This window comes from Centrocercus urophasianus, unplaced genomic scaffold (genome assembly GCF_019232065.1).
Source record: "Centrocercus urophasianus isolate 14NV4802_14NV808 unplaced genomic scaffold, USGS_Curo_1.0 seq_9, whole genome shotgun sequence".
NCBI classification, from domain to species: Eukaryota; Metazoa; Chordata; class Aves; order Galliformes; family Phasianidae; genus Centrocercus; species Centrocercus urophasianus.
Window position 1 is genome coordinate 29,900,874 of NW_024885532.1, and position 25,285 is coordinate 29,926,158.

The following is a 25,285-nucleotide window of genomic DNA, read 5'->3' on the forward strand; positions in this document are numbered from 1 at the left end:
TGACTTCCCTCAGTGTATTTCTGAATGATGTTTTGGAAAACACTCAGCAGCTCTGATATGGTCCCTTACAACATAATCTCTTTGCATCTAGTGGTCTTGTACAGTTAAATCTTAAATCCCAAAATACTTGCAATGCTAATGGAAATACTAGGAATACAGGTTTACCTCCTCTTCTTTTTCTGAGTAGGCTTCTCTTTGAATGGTGCTACCTTGGGGATGGAAGAAGCGAAGCCAGCCCTTTGGAAAGGGCTTCCAAAGGCATTTTTTACCTGTGTTTGAAGCAAAAGTCATCAGCATGTGCTTGTTCAGGAAGCTGGCCTGTGTTTAGGATAAATGGGCCAAGCCCATTCCACATTGTTTGCTGTATGTACCAACATAACACATATGCACAAGCCGTTTGTTCTGCAGATTAGTTGTAGTGATCTTACAGCTATATGGGGAGACCTTTGTTGAAGACCTTCGTTGAAAAGGATGCTGAGGAAAAATAAAACCACTTGTTGGGATGTCACCTTGCCACGCAGGAAGATTATTAATGGCAGCAAAGGTTCCTTTGTGTTTCAGAATGGACATAAGCATATGTAGGACAGGGCTGAGTAGGGTGCTGGGGCTGTTCATTGCACGTGCAGCGGGGTTAAGCTCGGGATTTCTCTTTTGCTTAGTAGAAGAATCCTTACTCCATGTAATCAGCTTTCATTTTATGCTCTTCTGCATGTTGGAGTTGTCTTCTGGGAAGAAAATTCTCAGGAGCAGCAAGGCCTTAAAATAGATAAGGAGTAGTTTCCAGAAGCTGAAACAAATTGTGATTGTTTAGGAAGTGATAGTAGTGCTTATGTAAAATGGTGCCATGTCAGCTTATTTTTACATGTGATGTTTTATGTTTAGCCGGACAGATGTTTGTTATGGTTTATTTTTTGCTGTTAGCCAGATGCAAGGTTGCTTATTTTCTTATGGGATTGTTTTGAAGAATGTCCCTTTTTAAAATGTTGTTACTGGGGAAGGAAATCTATAAACCTGATATAATAGGTGTGTTAACCATTAGATAAGAGGAGGAAGAATATCTTATTTTACTTTAAAATACAATACGGCCAAGGCACAAGAGTTTGGATACGGAACAAACATAAAAGACATTGTAAATACAGGACGAGGACCAGTAGGAATGGGTGGAATTTGGCCCTATTGAAGTCAGTGGGAGTTTTGCCGTTGACTCCGGTGGGACAGGATCTCACCCGAGGATGTGAACCCTGCCCCAGGAGCTGCCCTGCTTGTCACTGTTTCCCTGGGCTCTCAAAGCCACATGCTGCTGCTTCCCTCTGTTCTGCTGATACCCTAATGCCCCCCAGGGTGTGTGGTGAAGCCTCTTCCACCCAAGGGCTATACTTGTGGTTTGGCTTTTCAGCCTGTTGGTTGCCTGTCCGTGCTTCCATGGGTAACTGTAGCAAGCAGAAGAGACAGGAGCTGAGGAGAGCCTTAAAAATCAGGCTCTTAGTGCCCAGTGGTAGTTTTAAGTGATGAGAAGATGGGAATGAGGGAATAGGCATGGTGAGAATCAGAGAGGTAGTGGTGTACAGAGCCCATTTTGGTTCATTTATATCAAGTTTTCTCAACCTGAAGGTAGTTATGTACCTTTTAGCATCATTTCTAGAGGAATTTATATTGTTTTATGTGCTTAGAACTGCAAGATGTTGCAGAAACAGTGGCGGTACGTCCAAAAAAGAAGTCCTCATTTCAAGTGTGCTTGGGAGTGGGAGTGCAAGGAGCCAGTCTGGAATGCATTTCCTTACTTCAAAGGCAAGAACAGCTATTTCAAAAAGTGAGATCACAGGCAGATCCAACTTCTAAGGAGGGAAAGATAATCTCTGCACAAGTCACCCTTTGATGCAATTCCGAAGATAACAAATGATATCAAAAAGGTTTGGGGCAGAGGTATGCTGGCCCCTATACTGCACCCTGTAAGATGCTGTGCTGCACGCTTCTCTGGACTGAAAGCCACTTTACCAAGTGACTGTGAATATAACAAAGTGTGTAAGGTAATTTGGAGTAGATTTCAGTCATCTAAGCAGTGGAAGACAGGAAGATAAGTGCTGTGTGTGTGAGGATGCGAAAACCAGCTGCAGTTCAGGTACCCCATACCCTGCTCACTGCTGGTGATTGGCGCGCTGTAGGTGCTGTTTTATTGACAAGAGAGGCTCTCCAACTTCCCGCTGCTTTTTGGGCAGGATGGAGCTGACATCTTGATTTCTGAGATCAGCCAGAAGGCAGCTGTCTGCTGGCATTGAGCCACTTTCAGGATGTTGGCCTTAATTTCTAGGTCAGTCATAATTAAATAGTTCATCCTCTAAACAAATTATCTACAGAAAACAGTTTTGCTTTATTCTTGATGACTATAATACAGCTATAAATACCTGTAGATACACTTGAGGAATGAAATTGGTTTGAAATATGTTTCTAGTGAGATTCTTGAGTTTATATATGAGCTTGAAATATATATGTAGTTCTTTCTAACAAATGAAGCCTCCCTCAACCCCCAAAATCTGGCCACGCTCCTGCCTTGTGCTGCAGCGAGGGACTACTTCTCTCTTAGGGATAGTCATGCCCAAAGAAGGAATTTGCTGTGATGTGTGGCAAAAGAGAAGATGTCAGGCACCAGATCTTCATTTTTAATGCTGAGTAAAACTTCCATTGATTTGGGACCGTTGAGATACCTTCGTTTTGGAATGCACTGCATTTAGTTAAATGTAATTTATATGCCTGCGTAGAAAATAAATAGCTTACAGGTATTATTAAACAGTACATTTTTGAAGCAGAGGCTTTGAACCAAATCTTAAGAGAGTTAGCAGTCTCAGCTTCCATGATGATGGAAGAAGGAAGGAGCATGGCTCTAAAATGCAGGAATCCGTGGTCTGCCTTTGCCTGGAGACATTTATGAGACCAAGGTATGTCATGCTGCCATTAGTAGTGCCACTTGTCACTTAGGGTTAACCCCATTCCCTTATGTGCTGTTGCAGAAGCCCATGCCTGCACTAGCTCACTGGTGAGTGCGCACACAAGCGTTTTCCTCTCCTGCATTACACAGCCCAGCCCTCAGGCAGCTCCCTGTCACCTGTGCTCCATCCACCATGTTCAGCTCAGTGCCAGGTCCTGCAGGGATCCCTGTGGGCTCAGGGCATGGCGCAGAGCCCTGTATTGCATCACAGCCTCCTGCTTTCATGTCTCTTTACCTCATAGCCATCCTCAGGCTTTACTAACAGCCTCAACTGGGACTCTCTCATGTTCGCTGTGTTGCTTTTGAACTTCTCTGTTCAAGCGATTACTGTGTTAACCTTGCCATAAATATTGACTTTGCAAGAAGCAAACTGTTTTCCTGCAGTCTTTTGGCATTTCTTGATGTCTCTGTACTGAATAACAAACCTGCGTTTGCACTGGAACCCGAGCTTGGTTGTGAGTCAAACTGGTCTTGACTTCCAGACTGGCTTTGGAAAACAACTCCATTAACACATTTCCTGTGGGTATCTTGCTCATAGTAGGCTGCAGTTTATGGAAGGGATTTCTTTGTTTAGTTTCAGAGGGTTTTTCGTATCTTCTCTAGCATTTTGTCCTGGTTGCTTCACAGCACTGGTATTCTCCAAGACTGACTATAAACCACCAGTGCTGCTGGAGGTGGGGCACAGCCCCATTTCTGTGCTTGTCATAGAGTGCTGGCACCACTGGGATCTCCTTCAATCTGCTGGGAGTTATGCAAAACCTAGGACTTGCATCGTCCTTCTTGAAGGCAGAGTCTTGTCCTGCCCTGTTCTGCTTTAGGGGAAGCAGGCAGTTGAAAGCAAGCAGTTCTGGCTGATGTGGGTTTGCATGAGATTCAAGTGCAAGAACTGATGTTTTGAATAAACACTGGCAAACAGACCTGTCATCCTGCTGAAGGGAGAAAATAGTTTTCCCTTCAATGCACACTGGCAATTCCTGTGGCTCACCAAATGAGATTTTTTAGAAGCCTGACCTGAAACCTGCCTTTCTCCATTGGTTTGAGTCGGTGTATTTCTGGACCATAGCAGCCTTTGAGGAGCTGTTGGTGGATTGTGCAGTTCCTGGCACAAGGAGACTTCTCAATCCTCATTTCTAATTACTTTCTCCCAGTAGGGGAGGTGGGCTTGAGGCCAAGGGAAGGGGATTCAGGTTTATAGCTGCTGTCTTGGAAAAATGAAGAGTTTTTTTGATTTTTGTCCTTGATGATATGGTAGCAAAATTGAAGAATTGGACTTGATGACTGACTCAATTAAGTTTCTTAGCATGCGTTTTCCCACCTTTTACGGTAGGTTTTAGCTGGAGTTGATGAAGTACAAGTCTCACTTCTTCATATCATAAATTGCATTTAGTAATATTTCTGTCTACATTCTCAGCATGCTATTAGTGTTAGTGTGCAATGTATATTACTGTTCCATCGTTAGGAGATGAGGCACCACTCATTTGAAACTGAATGCTTCATTCCAGCATTGTATCTCAATAAAATCCATTTTACTCCCTTTTCATAATCAATGAAGAGATGTTTGAAAGTCCTGTTGCTGAAATCAGGTAAAGATGCCACATGGCAATCATTCTGGGGCACCTTGGAGCTTCCAGAAGTGGTCCAAAATGGAACCTGCCTTCATCCTCTTGCACTGCTTCTACTGGAGCAAGTACTGCAGCCTTGAGGTCTGCAGAGCAAAGTGCTTGCTGCTGGAAGCCAGCTACCTGCCCTGCACATACAATGGGGAGGTTATTTTGGACCAGCTGTTGTCTGTTCCTGAAGGCTGAGCACCCACTGGTTGTTAATGTACATTACGTATGCCTCTCAGTTTGCTTTCATCTCATTTCATCACATTTTAAATGCACTCATGTACAGAACAGAAATTGTGATGTGTATTAGTAGAGGAGTACTTGTTGAGAAGCAGTGATTTTGGTGCCTGGAGCCAGATCTGTCCATAAAAGTATTGTCAGTGCCAGCTCTGTTAGATTTTCTTTGGCTTGAATGTGGTTCTGTGGGAGTGTTGGAAACTTCATGGTATTTGTCACTGCTGTTGGGCTTCTTGTTCTGGTGGCTTATTCTGAGTGCAGAACGTGCCTTGTTACAATTCCCCCAACGTAAGTACGTGTTTTCTTGGGTATATCAATTAGGAGCAATCCAGATCTTAGTGAAACCCCCTTGCTATGAAGGGCATTATGTTATGTATCTGCTGAATTTTGAGTGAGGCTGCTGCTGGGATGAAGGTAGAATGGCTGAGGAAGGTGACTACAACCTGGCAGCAAAACTCAATCTCAGTTCTTGTTATCTTGACTTGAGTAAAGCTTTTGACACGGTGGCACACAAGAAGCTGTTTAAGATGAAAACAAGCAGGAAACCAGCAAGGTGCAGAAGGAACATGTTAATAAGAAGGTGGACTGGGAAAGGAGAACAGATCCTTGTGGAGGAGATGGCCACCACTGAGGTTCCTGGTGGTTGCTCTGGGAGTGCTCTTATTGCTTCTGATAGCTGCTCCTGACGGAAGGAAATAGAAAGTGAGATGTACTGCTGCTCAGGAGGGTGATTGAGAGGTGAAAGGTTATTATAGACAGGGCAGCAGACTGCCTCATTTCTTCAGGACTTGTAAATCGCAGAATCATTAGGATTGGAAAAGATCTCTAGGATCACCTAGTCCAACCGCCAACCTGTCACCACCATGCCCACTAACCATGTCCCTCAGTGTCACGTCCACACGTTTCTTCAACCACCCCCTGGGCAGCTTCTTCCAATGCATTGCAGCTCTTTCTGAGAAGAAATTTTTCCTAGTATCCAACCTGAAACGAAGGGCTGAGGCGTTATGGTTGATTTCTAAAGGAACCCTGGAGTAACCAGCAAAGGGGAAAGGCTGTTCTGGACACAAGAACATGTGTGAATGCTGCCTTCTGAAGTGATGTGCCTGGAGGGCAGAGTGCAGTGGAGATAGGAATCTAGAAAGTTTTAAGGGTAAGCTTGATACATCTATGGGAGGGGTGTTAGGACATCATGCCTTGTGACAACTGGGGCTGGAGTTTTCAGTGTGAAAAGGAAGAAGTTCCTTCTACTGCCTGCCTGATGCACCCATCTGGGCAGGGTGATAAGGAGCAGCAGCTCTCTCTGAGGTTTGAAGCAACGTTCCTTGTTTTATCAGAAAAAGCAGGACAAAACTTCCATGCCCAGGCTGTGTGTGAAGACATACATCTTCCAGGGATGGGTTCTGCGAAGGCTTCCCTGGCAGCACTGATTACTAGAATGGCCTTCAGAGCCAGCCTCTCTGCTGGCCATACTGGTTTGACTGGTTGTAGTTCAAATGAGCACCCATCCTGCAGTGCTGTTATCCTGCTGGGATGGAGAAGTTCACAGACCTGCCCTGTGCTCTCCCCTTAGCTGACACAAATGTAAAATAGCTTAATCCTTTGCCTCAGTGTAACCAAATCTAAGCTTGGGTCTGTGTGCCTTTTTTCCCAAACCGTATCTATTCCAGGCTGTGTGGTTGTAGGCAGCTGCCAGCCTGTGCTGCTGGCTGGAACTGGAGCTCAGAGGAAGGAATACAGATCTGACTGGCTGCAAACAGTGTCTCCTGGTGCACGTGGTTGTGTTGTGCTCTGGGACAACAGCACATGTGGTGCCTTGTTCTGGAACGTAATGCTCACAAGTTTTGCTCTTATTTCACCCCCAAGACTTCAAAAATTGATATAAGGTAAGGACATATCTATAAATATCTCTACTTTTTTAAGTTTCCAGCCAGGAAAACTACCCTGACAATCTGAAAGACAGATTTGGCATAAAGGCTTGCCCACCTGTGTGTGGACAGTGAGGCTGTAAGGCGATTAGTGTCCCTTGTGGTGTGGAGAGGACAGCTCGTCTGCTTGAGATCAGTGTGAATGGGAGCAGGAAGCAGAATTACTGGGCCTTTTTCTTTTTTTGCCTCCCTGTGCTAAGCACAGATAACGTGCTCAGGAGGCGTTTTGCCATATGAAAAGGTGGAAGGTAAGTGAGCAGGAGATTCTTTGGCTAAAATATGAGTGCAGTGTTACGCTCTGTAGTGATACTGTTTGTGGGGTGTGGCTGTTCCACCTAGTGAAGGCAGCATCTTTCTTGCAGGCCCAAAGACAACGATGGAGTGCCAGAAATTCATCAAGTTTGGGAACCAGCTTCTTCGCCGGAAAAATGTGGACTGCACTCGAGAAGACAGCCGGCTCTCGCGGTGCCTCAACACCTTTGACTTGGTGGCCCTTGGTGTGGGCAGCACTCTGGGGGCAGGCGTCTATGTACTGGCTGGGGCTGTGGCACGAGTGAACGCGGGACCTGCCATTGTCATCTCCTTCTTGATCGCTGCCTTGGCTTCTGTGCTGGCTGGACTCTGCTATGGAGAATTTGGTGCTCGCGTTCCTAAGACGGGATCAGCTTATCTGTACAGCTATGTGACTGTTGGCGAGCTGTGGGCCTTCATCACGGGGTGGAATTTAATCCTCTCCTATGTTATCGGTGAGTATGGCGGGCATGCAGCAAGACCATACCAAGTCCAGGATGGCAGCCTTGTTGGTACCATCAGCCACGTTTGTGTGCCTGCATTGCTCTGCGCTCACTGAAAATGTGAGGGCTCTTTGGCAGGGTGCACTGACTGTGGCTGCTGTCCCGTGGTAAGGTGAGTGCTGTCCTGCAGGCTGAAGCTTTGTAACGAAGGCAAATTGCTACTTCAGCTACTTCCTCTGAACTCCCACATCATCTCTTTGGCATATCCTGGCTGCTGCACACTTGCCAGGGAGCAAATGTTCCCTGTGTTGAGAAACAAGTAGCTGACAGAAGGGTGCTTTTACATGACAGCTCCTGGCTGATTAAGGATTAATTTCTGGTCCCTTCAAAACCTGTTCAGAGCACCTGGAGATCAGAATTCTGCCTCATGAGTGGTTGCAGGATTAAACACGGGGGTGAGCTACAGGTTCACAGTCTCTGAAAGGTCCAAAACAAATCCCTCCTAAGCCTTTCACTCCCACTAGTGCTGGATCATGCTCTGAGCATGCAGTGTATTCTTCAGCTGATATATTAAAACTAAACCACTATTTGTCAATTAAGGATTCGTGTCTTTTCAAGCACATTTTGGGCTTGTTATTATGTCTATAGGTAAGGCTGCAGCCAACTTGCCAGTTGAGAGTGAAGACTTACGAGTTAAAATGAAAAACAATGTTTTGCTGAATGATTAAAGGAAGTTTTTTTTTTTTTTTTTTAACTGTGTTTTATGAGATATACAGTTGTTACCTTGGAGATAGTTCCCATGATGCTGGGGGTAAGATCATATCATGAGTGACATAGTGATGTAGCAGCTGCTTGATTGAGATAGCTCTGGCTCTCATCTGTGTGCTACCTGAAACCTTTTCTTCTCCCTCCTCTCTTTCTTTTACTTTTTAATAAGAAAGGAGAGATTGGGAAACCAAAGTCAATTAAAGTTGTCTCCTCAGGAAATGTGAGTCCTGCGGTTCTTCTATGAATCAAATTCATTGTGGGGAGGAGATGAAAATAGTTTTTAAACAAAGTTAAGCATATAATTTACTCCAGTCTTCTAAAATGGACTCTGCTTAGGCTGCACATACAAAATTGGAACAGTTTTCCTAGTGATTTATGCTCTGATCCAGAAAAATAATGCTAAATAGTCTTCCTCATGCTCCTTGCCTGGTCGGTTACATTGTGGCCCTTTCTACTGTGATGCTGGACCTCCAAAAAGACAGACATTGCCATGGAAAAAAGGAAAAACCTGATTCTGCAAATTGGTGATGAGATTTACCTCCCTAGCATTACGCTCCTGAGCAGTGCCACCATCCTGAGCAGAATCCAATGAGGGTGGCAAGAACTTAAATTTGTAAGGGACTCGACCAGCTTGATGTTTTTACTCAGGTTTCAGACATCTGTTCAGAAAGTATTGTGGGATGGAGTGGGATCATGGTGGCCAGCAGATGGTGGGTGGCAGTAGTGTCCAGGGCAGGGTCTTGGAGGTGGGGAATGAGGAAAAATGGGCAATTGACTAGTTGGGCAGGGTCTGGATGGTGGGGGAAAGAAGGATTGTTCCAGGACCAGGATATGATGTGAAATTTCTTCTGGGGTGATGGGAGTTGTGCCAGATTGTGGGTGGGGAATGCTGCAGAAAGAGGAGGCTGGTGGAAGCTCATTAACGTGGCGCATCATAGAATCATGTCACAGAATGGCCTGGGTTGAAAAGGACCACAGTGATCATCTAGTTCCAACCTCCTGCTATGTGCAGGGTCACCAACCACCAGACCAGGCTGCCCAGAGCCACATCCAGCCTGGCCTTGAATGCCTCCAGGGATGGGGCATCCACAGCCTCCTTGGGCAACCTGTTCCAGTGCGTCACCACCCTCTGTGTGAAAAACTTCCTCCTGATACCTGACCTGAACCTCCCCTGTCTCAGTTTAAAACCATTCCTCTTTGTCCTATCACTATCCACCCTTGTAATGGCTGTTGTTGGGGTCTCCTTCTCCTTCCCAGACCACATGGTCACCTCCCAGCCTGGTCCCGATCCTGTAGCCAGCTCACACCCAAGCAGATCAGTTGGCCTAAGCACTGTGCAGGGTGAGCAGGAGCCATCTGCAAAGGTCGTGCTGACCCCAAAGCCATAAATCCTCCTGGATATGGGCCCTGTGCTCCATGCTTTTCAGCAGCAATAAAGATGTCCTCCAGGTGTCTGCGATGCTGGAATAATATCAGAATCCCGTGCTTCCCAAGGCTGTTGGTTACAAAGTTCTGCATGAGCTACCGAAAGCGTTGTGGAACTGGCTTCCAAGCAACTGGCATTAACATAAAGCATGCAGGAGCTGGTTCTTTCTGTCCTAGAACATGAAATACTGCAGCCAAGGCAAAGAAATGAAAGTAGTAAAAAAAATATCTTTTTCCCTGGAATTTTCCTGATGCAAAGCTGAAAATTTGTAATGTGATACAGAGTAACTTTTGGAGGGTTTTTTTAGATTAAAAGCACCAATGTTCTGTCCCTTCAAGTGCATTCTGTGTCTCAAAGAGCAGCATGGTACCCAGACAGGCCTAAGCTGTGCCTTATTATGATCCTGTTGACAAGCCAAGTTGCACAGAGAGCATTCCCAGCATTGCTGCAGGTGTTGCTGACCACTGCTGAGGAGGGTTGTGCTGTGGGTGAACACAGTTTTTGACACAATCGCAGGTACTGGAGTTGTGACCTGAAAACCTGCCTCTATCAGGATGAACTGTTTTGGGTATGAGAGTGCACAGGGTTCTCTAAGGAACTGCTTTGCAAACCAACAGCAAGCCAACCTCTTTTTATTTATTTATTTATTTATTTTTAAATTAGGTAATTCTGTACAGTAGTAATTATATAACAGCATCTAATTGTGTGAGAGAGATATATATGGTGTACAATATTGGTAACCTAACAGTAGTTAGTGTAACACAGGAGAATCAGAAGCAGATTGTCTGGTAGCCAAAGCTACTTGTTTTACACAGTGCTGCCACTGACTGGTGGTTGCTGCTGTTTCATCTCTCTGGAGTGGCTCTTCTGGCTCAGTAGCATCCCAGAGTCAGACATCCTGAGACCCCTGGGTCAGTCCTCATCCCAGCAAGCTGTGCCATGGTGTTCTAGAAACTGCACCAAGCTGAGGCCAGAAGTGTCTTTATGCCACTCAAATGCTCCAGCAGTGGAGTCCAAAGAGTCCTGAACCTGGGTAGTGTGCCATCCACCAAAGGTGACCCCCATCCGCTCTGTTCTCTGGCAGGAACCTCCAGTGTGGCCAGAGCCTGGAGTGCCACGTTTGATGAAATCATAGGTGGGCACATTGAAGACTTTTGTGAAAGATACATGACAATGAACGCTCCAGGAGTGCTAGCAAAATACCCAGACATCTTCGCTGTGGTGATAATCATCATCTTAACAGGTAAAACCTCAGAGGCGTTCGTGAGTCTTGGACTTCCACCTTCTGTCATTTCACTGTTTGCTTTCAGAATGGGCACGAGGTCCCATTTGTTTTGGACGACTTACTAAGGCTCTTTCTTTGCTATGGATGTTGGATTTACCTAGATAGCCACAGAGGACTTAGCACTGGGCATATCCTGTTTGTAAGCTTTTTAATTAGTGGGGAGGGCTTTTGATATTTTTGAGCCACTTTTAAAGCCATTGATTAAGTTTGGTATAAGGAAGGAAAGAAAAGATGACTTGTTAACTTCAATCAGGTAAGGAAGTCTAATCCTTCTTCCTCTCCCAATCCTATTATACAACAATTTCATTCTGTTGCTCCTCTATTTTTGTTCTCCCAATGATAATCAGCACCGACTGCAAGATCTCAGAGAAATAAATATGTGAAAATCAGTCCTTTTTTTTTTTTTTTTACCAAAAAATTGTTCTAAGACTTTGATAAAGATTTGGAAACGTTTTGAAAATTTCCAAAATTACAATCCTTCTAAACTTTTACCAACAGCTATAACTCACAAAACATTACAAAATTCAGGCTAATTTAAAAAATAATTACTCTTCTCATGTACCTCTGTGGTTTCCAGCATGCAGAAGCTGCAGTGTTGCCCAACAAGGTTATCCTGACATTTCCCACCGTGATCTGGATGGGCATCTCACAGCATGGGCTCTGCTCACTGGGACAAGCTTCATAAGCCAGTGATGCTTTGACATCTTGAGTTTGAATCTCGTATGTTTTATCTTAAAAGATGGAAATGTGAGTGCGCAGAAATCTCCCCTCTCCCTGAAATGCCTTGGGGTAGCAGTAAGAATACCACGTAGGGCTTCTTTTGTCCTTTTGGCCCACATGAAGTGTTTTGCTTTCTCGTAGTCTTCTTATTAAATATAGGTTGAAGGTTTGGGTTCTTGAAAGTCAGCTACCTGAAGTTACCAGAGCTTGTCCCTCAGAGAGGCTGTGTTACGCCTCGGTGAGATGTTGGTTGCCAGAGCCTGCAAATGTGCTCTTCTCCTGATGGACTTTCTCTGAAGACCATGAGCAGAAAACCTGTTCTCACTGAGCTCTCTGGCAAAGCAGGAGTCCTGTGATGCCACCTTGTTCTGTGTCTTGAGCTGTAAGTAGCTGACCTCCTGGATTCAGTCTCTGTGGAGAATGGCATCGTGTTTTTTGCTGCTCACGTAAAGGTGATTGTTGATCATAACATCTGCCTTTGGCCAAGACCTCTAAGACAGTGCTCCTTCCTGAGAAACCACCTGTGGTGCTTTCTCCAGATGGCTGGGTGGAGTGTGGCTGTATCTGGATGCACAGCGTGGTGCTGTGAGATGAAACTTTACCTGGAGCACGTGCCAAATTGGCATGCTGTGTGGGAACGTGTGTCACATCAGTAATGCGTGGGCAGGAGTCCCCGTCAGCTTTCCCAGTGACTTAATCCTGGCCTACCTGAGCTGCCTGGCTTTGTGGAGGAGCAGAAATACTACAGTGGGCAAAGCTCAGCGTTGATGTTTTCAGTAAGTGAGCTGTTGTGCTGCCTTCACTGGTGAAATACCTGACTGCATATTTTCTGTTTTTTTTCCCAGGGCTTTTAACCTTTGGCGTGAAGGAATCTGCCCTGGTGAACAAAGTGTTCACCTGCATCAACATCCTCGTCATCGGCTTTGTCGTGGTCTCCGGCTTCGTGAAAGGATCTGTGAAAAACTGGCACTTGACTGAACAGGACATTTACAATACCAGCCATGGCACTCATGGAGACAAGTAAGTTGGACCTTGTCTTTTCAGATTTAAAATTGATGTATATTCATCATTTTCTTCCTGTTTACAGGAGGATTTGTGAGAGATTCAGGGAGCCTGTGAATGGTATGGTTCCCTCCTTTACCAAATTCCAGTGTTGTGACTGGAGTTCAAAGGGTAGAGAAAAGAGCTTTGCAGATAACCTCATACTCAGGGCTGCCCCAGGCTGACTGTTGTGCCTGTATTAAGCCTTGACCAAGTACAGCTGTGTAGTTTTTTTGGACACCTTGGTCATTTCCTGGAAGAATGATTGTATTTATGGAGACCTTGTTCCAGATGCATGAGAAGGTAGGAGGCAAGTTGCAGATTATTTTGATGTGTTGCAGCAGACATATCACAAATCCATTTTTAATGACATTTTGCTGCTTGGCCAAAATCCTATATTCCTACACAAGACCAAAATTAAGGAGCTTATAAGGGTAGCCTGTGATACAAGGCCATTCATTTTTTGCTTGAGATTATTCAATACATATGACTGCTCTCTTGTCTTTTGAATGTCTCCACATACATCAGCTCAGTCCTGGCTTGCTATCTAACCCCTTCATGCTGGTCTGCAAGGAAACACAGTTTGGCACAACCTGGAGAGATTTATAAATATTGCATGGCTCTAGTTTGGCTTGTATACAAGCCACTTATTGAGCTTCTCTGCAAAATTCAGCCTGCTGTGAACTTCTTCCCTGTGAACAAATTGCTTCTGTAGGAGAGGTTCCCCCTCCTTCCCTCCTGCTATTCCCAAGCAAGTAGCAATTAGTGCAGTGGCTTTAAAGTACAACTGTAGCTCTTTCACCCGTAGCTCTTACTATTTTTGTAATGTCTATCTGGGGTTTACTTTATCATTATTTCCAGAGTAATCCATATCTGGGTTGTACTATTTCTGTAAATAACAAGTGAGCTTTCATCCCTCAGTGGAAGTTCTACAAGAGAGTTTGGATGATTCTTCCTGATAAGATCTGCAGTTTTGGGATTTCCCTTAATTTAATTGCCATAATTCATCATGACAAAGGCTTCTCTCTAAATTTTGAGTGGCCTCAGTTAACTTGAACTGAGGGGTATTATAGACAGTGTTTCAACACGGACAGTTGTATCTCAGGCTTTGATGCTGAGTGCAGGGGAGTCACTAAATGTCTGTCTATTGACTTTAATGAACTTAGTATCCGGCTCAGCAAAGCATTTGATGTTTCAGAGGTGCAGGCACCTCTCCTCCCTCAGCACAACATGCAGAATTTGGATACAAAGTTGGCATAGGGAATTTTGAAGTTGAGGGTGGAGCACGGGGTGGATTTTAGGCTGTCTCCGCACCCTGTATTGCTTTTTGGTGTCTGCTCACGCTTTACCTGAATCCATCTTAGGTGAACAGTGCATAGTTCACATTTTTGTTTGACTTCAGTGTTAAGGATTACATGTTGAGCTTTTTCAAAAGCTTCATTATCTATATAAACACAATAATAGTAAGAGAGGAATCTTAATGTTCGTGTTATTTTCTCCCTGTTGTAGCCAAGACATCTTTATTCCCACCAGAAAAACAGATGATGGGAATAAACAGAACCGTTTTTATTCCATGCATTCCCCAAACTGCTACAGGCCAGTCCAGAGCTCAGCAGTGGGTAGGGCTTAGCATTTTGCCCTGTATTTATAGTGAAAAGCAGAGCATGTTCCTTTGAACTCCAGCTGTGGGTGTCACTATGAGCTGTATGAAAAGTTTTGTTGTTCCCACCTAGGCAGAATGCTTCTAACCCAGTGCCATGCTTTTTAGTCAAACACAGGGAGAAAAGCTCTATGGTGTTGGAGGGTTTATGCCTTATGGATTGAAAGGAGTCCTCTCAGGGGCAGCGACATGTTTTTATGCTTTCGTGGGATTTGACTGTATTGCTACAACAGGTAAGATGGAGGGCATCTTCATTCCAGTTGTGAACCTGGTTGCTGGTTGATTGCCTTTTGGTATTATTGTGCAGCACAGATAATCAGTAATCCAGGATGCTGCTTTCATTATTCCTGTGTTAATTTCAGTCCATAATATATTTTTGACTCAGCTGCTTCTGATAATCAAAGTGCTGAGTATAGACAAGTCCCTGGGTGCATGAATGTTGCCTTCTAGCTGCTGTGGCAGGCTGCATAACCCATCAAAAGAGCTTCTTTTCTTCTTTGCCTCCAGTCCCACAGTTGCTCACTGATAGCACTAACCAGGTCCAGCTCTATAGAAAACATGGCCAGTTGTACTGATCTGACATACAAGAAAAACCAGATTCAGATGCTTTGTGTGACTTAAAGAGTTTGGACATCCCACTCCAGATGATGCTTTAATCAGGTTATTCTGGAATAGGATGCTTCAGTGCCTTCAACAGAAGGTGCTCCATTGGTGTAGTGAATTTAAAGAGACACAGAAAGAGAGCACTTCTCAGGAGGAGTCTGCACTCTAAAGCTGTGCCTCAAAATGAAAGGGAGTTTTTTTATCTCCAAGGGTTCAGAGATCTCCTTCTGAGAAAGAAGCCATCAGTATTGTCGCATTTCTCCTGGCTTAGAAGAATCTAATTCCCCCAGAGAAAGGAAGGATTATCCTTAATTTCACATTTGACAAGAGCTGAGGAACAGAGGGGGGAGATAATTACAAAGACAGATAAAATAGTACTGCCTTGTGTTCCAAGATGTTTGAGAAATGCTATAGCTCCATTACTTCAGCTAGCCCCAGGGCCCCTCCGTGGAGAAGCTCATTAATCTGGCTTTGACTTAGAGGTTTATGGGTCTCTGCTTATTGGTTCATCCTCCTGAAATGCCAAGCTTCAGAAATGTACACTTTTTGAGAAGAGCAGCTCTGCAGGACAGAGAAGGCTCACAACTGTTTCTTAATTAATCATTGCCTGAATTAGGAGGATCCTTTTAACACATTTGTCCCAGTTTGGTAGTCCAAAATTTTCTGTAAAGAAAATAGAGGGTTTTTTTTTTGAGAAGGATTTCCAAAGATCCATATGATTTTCAGGTGTGCCATCAAAGTAACTTTCCCTGGAACTGGGTATGTAGGGTGCTCTTGCCACAGTGCAGTTGCTTTGGTGGAGATATATACTGAAATTCTCTCCCACATATTTGCCCCAGCATTGTGTGATCATTTTTTGTCTTGTCACTTGTGACCGCTGAGCTGTTTCTGGAGCCATGCTATCAGTGGCATTGCAGGAGTAGTTGGTGATAAATTTAACTCTTTGGAGAAGGAACTGCTTTTAATCCAAATTGTTTCTGTGTCTGGGTTTACAAGTCCTCCACAGATGTTTATGTCAGGAGTGACAGGAGCAGCAGAACTGGGACCAAACAGCCAGTCTGGGGTGTGTGAAGGGCACCTTAGGCCATGATAGTAGGCTTTGATAGATCGTGCTTGTCCATGAGCTGATATTTCAATTTCTTTCTTCTAGGTGAGGAGGTGAAAAACCCTCAGAAGGCCATTCCTATTGGCATTGTGGCATCTCTGCTCATCTGCTTTGTGGCTTATTTTGGTGTGTCAGCTGCCCTGACACTCATGATGCCTTACTACCAGCTGGATACCAATAGCCCATTACCCAATGCCTTTAAGTATGTGGGTTGGGATGGAGCCAATTACGCAGTGGCAGTTGGTTCCCTATGTGCACTTTCTACGAGGTGAGACACTGCTTTTCCCTTGTGCCTCTTTTACAGCAAATGCTTATCTCCATCTTCTTAACAAAATGCTGCACGTTGGGGCTGTGTAGTGGCTCAGTTTGTTTGCCTTCATCATGTTCCCCTGGGTCATTACTAGAAGAGCTAGATCAGGGACAAAACTTAGAGCTTCTGACATCAAAAAGGCCAGGACTTCGCCCTGTGATAAATTTCAGAGATGTGTGTGACCAATATAACTTCAGAAACTCCTGTCTTAGCAGCAAACCCAGTAGGTGCCCAGTAGGTGGAATGTGAATCCAGAATCAGTGAGTCAAGAAGACAGCTTTGTAGTGCAAACACAGTTTGCTTGCAAAACATCCTGGCCTGCTGGGATAAAACATGTCAGGTAGTGTAGGGGGCATCTTCTGGAGCATGTGGGGCTTACCATATCCAGGGCAATCTGTCTGCAGGTTACCTCCAGGACAGCTATCTGGCCAGGAGGCAAGGCAGGCTGGATGCAGAGTATGTCATGTTCTTATGCACTGTGGAGCTCTTTTTCAGATCAACTTAGACATATGCAATTAGATGAGCAACTCATAGAGGCTCGTGGAAGTTAGGGTGTTTTGCCACCTGAGTATCAGGCTGCTTTTGTGTTCCATTGCTAAGTTTAGATATCCAAAATCATGGAGCTGTAACTTAGTTTCCAGCTACTAGCTACGTGGGCATTCAGAGGGAGCCTTTTAAAGAAGCTGAAGTGATTGAGAGCCACCTGTTTCAGTTTGTAGTGCCGTCAATTTGATTGCTTTTTTGTGCTTGAGCCCTGCTGGAGGTGTTCTAAGCAGATTATTTCCCCTTCTTTGTTCTTAGTCTCCTTGGCTCCATGTTTCCAATGCCTCGAATAATTTATGCCATGGCAGAAGATGGACTTCTTTTTAAATTTTTGGCAAAAGTCAATGAGAAGAGGAAAACTCCAATAATTGCTACAGTGACATCAGGAGCTGTTGCAGGTAACATTCTGAGACTTGATGCACGAGTGGAGCAGAGACATAATCTCATCCTAGGAGCAGATAAGTCCTCCTGATGCTAGCCCACTTATTAATCGGATACATTGCACAGCGTGATTTCCCAGAGCATGGCCCAGGTTTCCAAAGCCTGGGAAAGCAAGGGCAGGATGAGTGTAAACAGCTCACTGCATGTCTGTGCTTCTTGCTCAGAGCTCGTTGCTGATATCCTGCCTCGTGCCAAGAGCTGCCTTCATCCACTCCCTGCGTGCTCTGTCAGCTTTACAAATAATTAACCCCCTGCAGTGGCAGCCAGCTATGCCTCAGCATCCCTGTGGCCATTGGCCCGGCTTGGCTGCAGGCTCTGTGCACTGTGTGTCTGTAGGTGGATGCTCAGTGGAAGACGCCAGAGCAGCTGGAGACAAGCAGATGGACCCTGTGACACAGACATTTGTTAATCAGTTTATCACAGCTGGTCACAATCCTGTCCTCTCCTTCCTTCTGTCCCAAGAATAGGGGAATTTAACCTAACAGACAACAAAGATGAGTGGCTTATACTCTTCTCACAGCCACCCCCCTTCCTCGCAGCACCTAGCAAGCAGAAGGGTACTGCTGCTTTTTCTTTACCTTCTGCCATCCAAATCTGGGATAAGCCACTGGTGTAGAATGTGCCACCTTCGAGGCGTTGTTACCAAAGTGCTATGATGAGCTCTAAGCTGCAGCCTGGGCCCTGCAGAGTTTTTCATACAGCTGCTTCACTGCCACCTTTATCTTCAGGGAACCTTGAGCCCACAGTGGGGAATAAAGAGCCAGAGAAAGAAAGGAATTTGGTTTGCCTTCTCTTCAGATTACCCTATTGTGGTTTACAGCATGCAGGACCGAAGTGCAACCAGAGCTGCAGATATGGGGAGCATTAGAAGCTTGAGACTTTGCGTTGCTTTGGCTGTCGAGTTTGAGGCAGTGCGTTAGAGACAGACTGGCTCAGGTTCAGCTTTGAAACCCTTTATACAATGGTCTGTACAACAGAGTGTTGCCCAGCAAGACTGTGAAGGCAAAATAATCTGTAAGGGATGGTAGGCTGCATGGTCTCAGGGCTGCTACAGCTACGATTGGGGATTCAGGCAGTGAGGCTATGGTTTAAACACTTGCTCACTGCTCATGATTAGAGGGGAGTGTCACTTCAGCTTTGCTTCTCATACAGGCATATCATAGGATGCCCTTGTTTCAGAATACCCATATATGTATAACAGGCTGGCAATCTACTGTAAGAAATGGTTCCTTTGCTTCCAGTTTGTGAGACTGTGCTGTGACATCCTGTGAGGCTCAGGGGGTTACAAGGCAAAATTGGCATTCATTGAGTCTTCCCTGTCCCCATATCAGCATGGCTTGGGCTCCCTGGATTTCCCTTGCCAGGTCCTGAGCAACAGTCACACTTATGCTGTTGTCATTAATGCTTCAATACATATTGTGCTGTGTTGGTGTTTTCTTCCCTTTCACTTTCCTCTCCTCCCACAGCTATTATGGCCTTTCTCTTCGACTTGAAAGACCTTGTGGATCTCATGTCTATTGGGACCCTCCTGGCTTACTCGTTGGTGGCAGCCTGCGTATTGGTATTGAGGTATGGATGTAGAAGTAGCCTCACACAGACAGAAACCCACACTCTGCAGTTGGATGCCCTCTTTGTTTCTGTAGACCCAGTGACACAGAACTATGGTTGAGAGTATGAAAGACTCATTTCTTCAACGTCATGGGGAATTGTACTCGTTGGAGGTGCAAGAGCATCCTCTGAGCTTGGTTAGCTCCTGGTCCATGCCATCGTACCAGCAGTCAGACATCAGACCCTGAATGTCCTAGGAGATGTGCTGGTGGGTAGGAGTGACATGAGTGGTCCAGGATGTCTGCTTCATTGTTACACTTGTTCCCACTGAGGATACAGTTTCAGGCTGTCTTTTGAAAAGGAGTTAATGAGCAAATAGGCTTTTGACAGGTGTCTCTGTCAGCACAGATGTACTGTGCTGAGAGCATTGGAAGGAGCTGTTGTGAGCAGCTTGTCCTTGGACATCTGGACCCATTTTGGTGTCTGAAAAAAAGAACCAGCTAATGATCAACTGCATGGAGGTTCCTTGTTCCTCTGAGGCCCTAGAGTGAGAGTTCAGCTGCATACACCTCAGCACCAAGGCAAGATATGGCTGTATTGCTTGTGAGTTTTACCTTTGGTCTGCATCCTTGAGAAAGTCAGCAAAGATACCCTTCAGTCAGCAGTGAAGTTGCTGCCAGTTGTGTCAGGCAGTAAGGTAGTCATTGTAAAGTCTAGCATCAGCAGTGAAGCTGAGCAGGTTTTTGCAGGATCAGTGACTCAATGCATGTCTATAAAAAGAGCTGAACTCCCATAGCTTCCCCAAAATAAGATGCAGATTGAGTATCTTAATTGCTTGGCACCTCATGGACAACAGCACTCCACCCAGGAGGACTGAGTTTTGAAGATGTTGCTGAAAAATATCTTCATGTGTTCACTGAGTTATTCGGAGTCTAGTGAATGTTTTTTACCTGCTCACAGCAAATGCATTGAACTAAGAACGGGTTTCAGCTGACGAAGGGCCGACGCTGTATTTTAATACCATTGCTCTGTGCCTGTGCCATCCACCATGCCCCCCTGTACAGAGCCAGAGGATTTTTCTCGTCCTTCATACCTTCCCTTTGGCTTCTTGGCTTCCTCTTCTCCGTACAGCTATAAATGGCTTCTTAATTTGCTTTTGCAAGCTGCAGTCCTTATGATATGGCACTTTCCCCATCATAGATTTGTGGAGCTGACAGACAATCTTGCAGCAGCCCAGGCAGCTGATTTAGCTGCCTTTTGAAGGGACAACTAAATTGTTTCCGAAGCTGTAGGGTGCTGTGACTAATGCCCTGCTGTGGCTGGACCCAAGGATTTCACTGCATTTCACAATTCACATGTCACAGAAGATCTCATTGTCATCGTATCTCCACAGGACTGATCTTAAGGGGTCTAGCAGAATGGCCCTTTCCTTAGGCTTGTGGCTGAGAGTCTCCTGCAAAACTTTATTTTAAAAGACAGTTAAAGAATGTTTGTTCTGTCTGGATCCATGTGGTGGTGACTTGTTGAATGAAGTGTTATCCATGTATGCAACAAAAAATTACAGATCTTTGTTTACTTCTTCCTTCATTATGAGGCAGTAGATGGCACTAGCAGAAGAGACTGATACAGAGGAGATCAGGGCACAGAGAATGTCACTGTGTGCTGTGATCAGCAGCTGCTAGGATGTGATATCTGCTGAGCTGTTAGTTCAGTTGCTTCCACACCAAAACATCTCATGAAGATGAGGGCTTAACAGCCACAGATTACCCCATAGGCTGATGCTACCTGATTGTTCTCCTGCCTACTGCTTCTCCAGTCCTCACTGCTACCACCCTGTCATATTCTGGTGATCAGGGTGGTAGGGTTTCTGAAAGGGAATACTGTCCATCTTAGAACATTGGCATTGCAAACAAGCTTAAAGTGATGATAGCTGACTGTATTTACTCATGTAATTGGTTTTGTAATTCCACATAAAGTCTTTGTTATTCCTCGCATTGTCCTCTGAAATAGAAGGCTGTAGACATTACATATGCTTGTTCTGATGCTAGAAAGATCTAGGGTGCAGTCAGTGTGCTGTGTGGTACCCTGCACCAAACCAATAAGCTCTTTGTTTTGCTTCTCTTTTCCTAGGTATCAGCCAGAGCAGCCTAATTTGGCGTACCAGATGGCTCGAACAACAGAGGAGACAGATAACAATGAGTCTGTGAGCACGAGTGAGTCTCAGACAGCATTTCTGCCAGAGGAAGAGGAGAAATGTTCCCTCAAAGCCATACTGTGCCCACCAAATTCAGACCCTTCCAAGTTCTCTGGCTTGGTGGTGAACATCTCCACCTGCATCATTGGTAAGTACGAGGCAGTGTGGCTGTGGGGCAGTGAGCCAGTTGGGTGATCGTTGTGCTCACCATGGTGGGAGGGCTCACTTCCTTGCTTGTTAAGGATTGCTTGCAATTTCAATGAGATCTGAGGATCTACAGGTTCAAATGAAGACTTCAAAAGCAATACACAGATTAGCTGTGTGAGGCTGTGTAGGGAAAAGGTATTTGTATTTTCTTGTTTTCAAGTTTTGTTTGCTGTGCTTTCAGATTTTGCGTTGCCTGCTTGTGGTTTGGTGTTTTTTTGTTCTTTTTTTTCCCTCTTGCTAAAAAAAATAAAGCATTGGTAAGCTTTTGGTGTCTGTTCACAGGTTTCCTTATTGTGGGCAGCTGTGTCTTGACTGCCCTCGAGCCAAGCACGCTGATAAAGGCAGTATGGATTATTGCTGCAATCCTTGTTCTCATTATCAGCTTCATTGTATGGAAACAACCTGAAAGCAAAACTAAGCTTTCCTTTAAGGTGAGTGTCCCGGGAGGTGAAGTTAGAAAAGAGCTCTTCTGAAGGTGGCTGGAGGAGGCAATGGCATGTTGTGTGTATCAGGAGGGACTTGGCCAAACGGTGACACAGAGAATGTAAGCGTACAGGTGTATCCAGCAGCACCCCAGGGGAATAAGCAAACTCAGCATAGAAAATGGGGCTGAAAGAGTTAGCTGAGAGCTTTGGGAGGGAATTAGGAGAGGAAGATCAGAGATGGCCATAGAAGACTTAGAAAGAAATGTAAATGGAACTGGAGTCCAGGAGAAGCTGAGAGAACAGAGCCTGATCTAGAGATGTGGCCAGATGAGAGGTGTTTTTGAAACAGATATAACTTGTGGAAGAAACAGAGACCAGAGGGAAAGGGAATGCTTTTCAGCAGATCAGAATGGCCACATGAGATTGTAGCTATGGGAGAGAGAACCAAAGTAGCAAGATTGTGCATGGAGATCAAAGGGGCACCCGGTCAAAAACGTCAGTTCTTCTTCCAGCTCCATCAGATGGAGTGTGTGTGTGGACCAATGTGAAAGGGTGGCTCGGTCCTTTAACCAGTCCTTTCACCTCCAGGGAAAGGACACCAGCCCTTCTCCTTGTCATGTTTGAGTACTTTGTTGTCCTTGTAGCTGGCAAGCTTTTCCCAATAGCTTACTCTGAATTTCCATAGCGCACATTTAGCTGTTATTTTCATGTTCTGCTGTTAGCTATGAAGGGACAACCAGTCTCTCTTTAACAGAATTAAGTAGGAGGAACTCTTGGCATTTTCCTGCCTTGCTCAAGCACGCTATCCTTAATACTGACAAATACAGATCACTTTTCAGTATTATCCTGCAGGTCATGTTTCATCGTATGGGTTGCAGGCTATTTCTCCAATTTATAAAGGCTGTTTGGGTTTCTAATCCTTTCCTCTAAAGTGCTTTCATTTTCACTGCTCTTACAGTTAGTGTTTGCAGCTCATTTTGGGTTTGTGGTCCCAAAAGTGGAAACAGAAGTGTGCAGGAGCAGAAAACTTAAGAACTGCTGTATGAGCTGTATATTTGGAACTTAATTCTAAGAGTCTCTTTGCCTGACACTCAGGATACTTTATCTCCCTTTTTTTTTCCTTCAGGCACTCCTCTGTCCAAGGAAAAAATACGATTAGACCTGTCAGAGCTAAATCTGTAATGGCTGTTTCTTATCTCCTTGTTGTCTTTTAGGCATTTACAGCCTAACTGCTTTGTGATTTTTCTCCAGAATCTCTCTGGGAATCCAAGGCTGACTGGTTTGTTTCCCAGTTGCTCTCCTATGTTTCTTTTTAACAGGTCATTTGTCTTTCTTCCCCAGATTTTGGAGACCTTCCAGGTCTACCAAGAGCTCTCAAAGAAGCCTACTAATGTTTTAAAGATCATTCAGCAATCTTTAGGTACATATCTCACCATCCTAGGGAAATGTCATTTATCCCTGCTATTTGACAATGCCTAATTTAGGAGAATATTCTTCTTCTGTTTTCTAACTTGTGTGCCCATCCCCTGCTTAATGATGTGAATGGCTGGTTGCCATGAATGTGGTGTCTTTTCTTTTTTTGTGTGAAATTGAATTCAGTAAAGGCTTAATATATTTCAGCCTTTTTATTTTTTGTAAATCTCCTTTTCCTTACAGGTGAAGGAAATCCCTTCTGTTTTCCTCTCAGTTCCACCATGTTCACAGACCTTTGTCCTCCTCAATTTCGTCTGTCCACGCCTCTGCTATTTCTTCGCATTCTGTTTTTTGCTTTTTGGCTTTATGGTATTCTGATTTTCTGATCACTGAAGCACTGTTGGTGTAGCTGCTCTGGTCTTTTACAGTATTTCCTGCTTTTCTTCCGTTCTGGAGTTATTTCACAGAATCACACAAGATCACACAGTTGCTGAGGTTGGAAGGGGCACCTCAAGAGATCATCCCCTGCTGTGTAGTGCTTAACAGCTACAGTACCTGCTGGGTGAAGTTCCTCCTCTCACCTTTGCTTAACCCTCTCCTGGTCTTCAGTTGGTTCCTGCCACAGTGCTACCCATGGTGTTCTTCTTAGCTTGTTCCCCTCATGGCATTGGAGCTGAAGTTGGCTTCTTGTCTCCTTCCAAACCACAGAGCTAGGACAACCATTCTTAAAATGGACTGGAGTGATGTGAGTGGCGGTCACACAGGGGACTCGTGTCCAGTAGTTAGATCTAACCTTGCCTTTTCTCAGATCCAACAGCTGGGGTGATGGTAGCAGCCATCACATCCCATTAGCAAGGGATGCAACGTTCTTGCCTGCCCTCTGCTCTGCCCTGCAGATGTAATGTATCCCTCTTGCTTTTTCAGGTACCTCTTCTGCCCCTTCTTCCTATCGTGAGTATTTTTGTGAATGTTTACCTCATGATGCAGCTAGACCTAGGCACGTGGATAAGGTTTGCAGTCTGGATGCTCATAGGTGAGTTCAAAAGAGAAGAAAAATATATGTGTTCAAAGTCTTGAGACTTTGTTAACTATAGATTTGCTGTAGCATTCCAGGGAGGGATTCTGCACTCTAAACTGTTGGGTGACCTCTGTGACTTCATTGAAGCCATTTAGGCAGTGTGTCTCTAGCTTTGTCTTAAATTTAAGGGTCATAATACTCTTGTGAGGACAAAACAACAACCTATCATGCAGCTTATGTGCTTCTTCCATAATGATTTCATGATCAGCTACATATATATATACATATATATATATTTTTTCATGCAGTTTTGTTAGTTTGTGTGTGTTTGTACTCGGAGTACACAGGGAAGATGTTGAGCAGTATGTGGCCTGGCATTGTGATTGACTGCCTGATCATTTTATGGTCATCTGTTGGGAGCTTTACCAGGATACTGCTTTGTAGCTTCTTCCTGTAGTGGTAGGAGACTTGCAGGGTCAAAGACAGATGAATTGGGATTGTTCAGCCTGGAGAAGAGGAGCCTCAAGGGAGACCTTATTGCTGTCTACAGTTGTCTGAAAGGAGGTTGTGGTGAGGGGGGGGGGTTGACTCTTCTCCCAGATTACAGTGATGAGAGGGAATGGCCTCAAGTTGCACCAGGGGAGGTTCTGCTTGGATGTTAGGAAGAATTTCTTCTCAGAAATAGTAGCAGTGCATTGGGAGAGGCTGCTGAGGGAGGTGGTGGAGTCACTGTCCCTGGAGGTGTTCAGCAAACGTGGAGATGTGGCACTGAGGGATGTGGTCAGTGGGCAGTATGGGTGGTAGACAGCTGGACTCGATGATTGTAGAGGTCTTTTCCAGCCTTGGTGATTCTATGATTCTATGAATCAACAAAGGCTGCTTGAAGCAGCTGCCCACTTGCTCTGAACCTGATCAAGGCAAAAGCCATGCTCTAGATAGCTTCTTTTTTGCCCAGATCTCATTTTTCATGTTTCCTCATTCCCTTTTTCATTCCACTTTACCTATGGATGTTAGCACTTTGCCAGGCCGTCCTAAGCTCAGGGCATCTCAGTGCTAAACCAGCACTGCCTTGTGCAGCGCCAGACAGAAATT

General features: G+C 44.9%; 1 protein-coding gene across 4 annotated transcripts in view; it reads left to right on the top strand.

Moving 5' to 3' along the window:
• Positions 1-25,285, top strand: part of SLC7A1 (solute carrier family 7 member 1) — a 43,613-nt gene that overhangs the window by 13,439 nt on the left and 4,889 nt on the right. For 3 of the 4 annotated variants that reach the window (XR_006171993.1, XM_042838961.1, XM_042838962.1), the window contains 10 exons: positions 7,115-7,498; positions 10,765-10,923; positions 12,531-12,705; positions 14,495-14,619; positions 16,140-16,362; positions 17,206-17,345; positions 18,855-18,957; positions 21,067-21,278; positions 21,620-21,768; positions 24,100-24,208. Coding sequence is in view for 3 of the 4 variants with exons in the window: in XM_042838961.1 (XP_042694895.1) it covers positions 7,129-7,498; positions 10,765-10,923; positions 12,531-12,705; positions 14,495-14,619; positions 16,140-16,362; positions 17,206-17,345; positions 18,855-18,957; positions 21,067-21,278; positions 21,620-21,768; positions 24,100-24,208 (1,765 nt within the window). In the remaining variant the exon portion in view is untranslated. Of the gene's footprint in view, positions 1-6,321; positions 6,711-7,114; positions 7,499-10,764; positions 10,924-12,530; positions 12,706-14,494; positions 14,620-16,139; positions 16,363-17,205; positions 17,346-18,854; positions 18,958-21,066; positions 21,279-21,619; positions 21,769-24,099; positions 24,209-25,285 lie in introns of those variants that run through there. The other variant, XM_042838963.1, reaches the window with a different exon arrangement.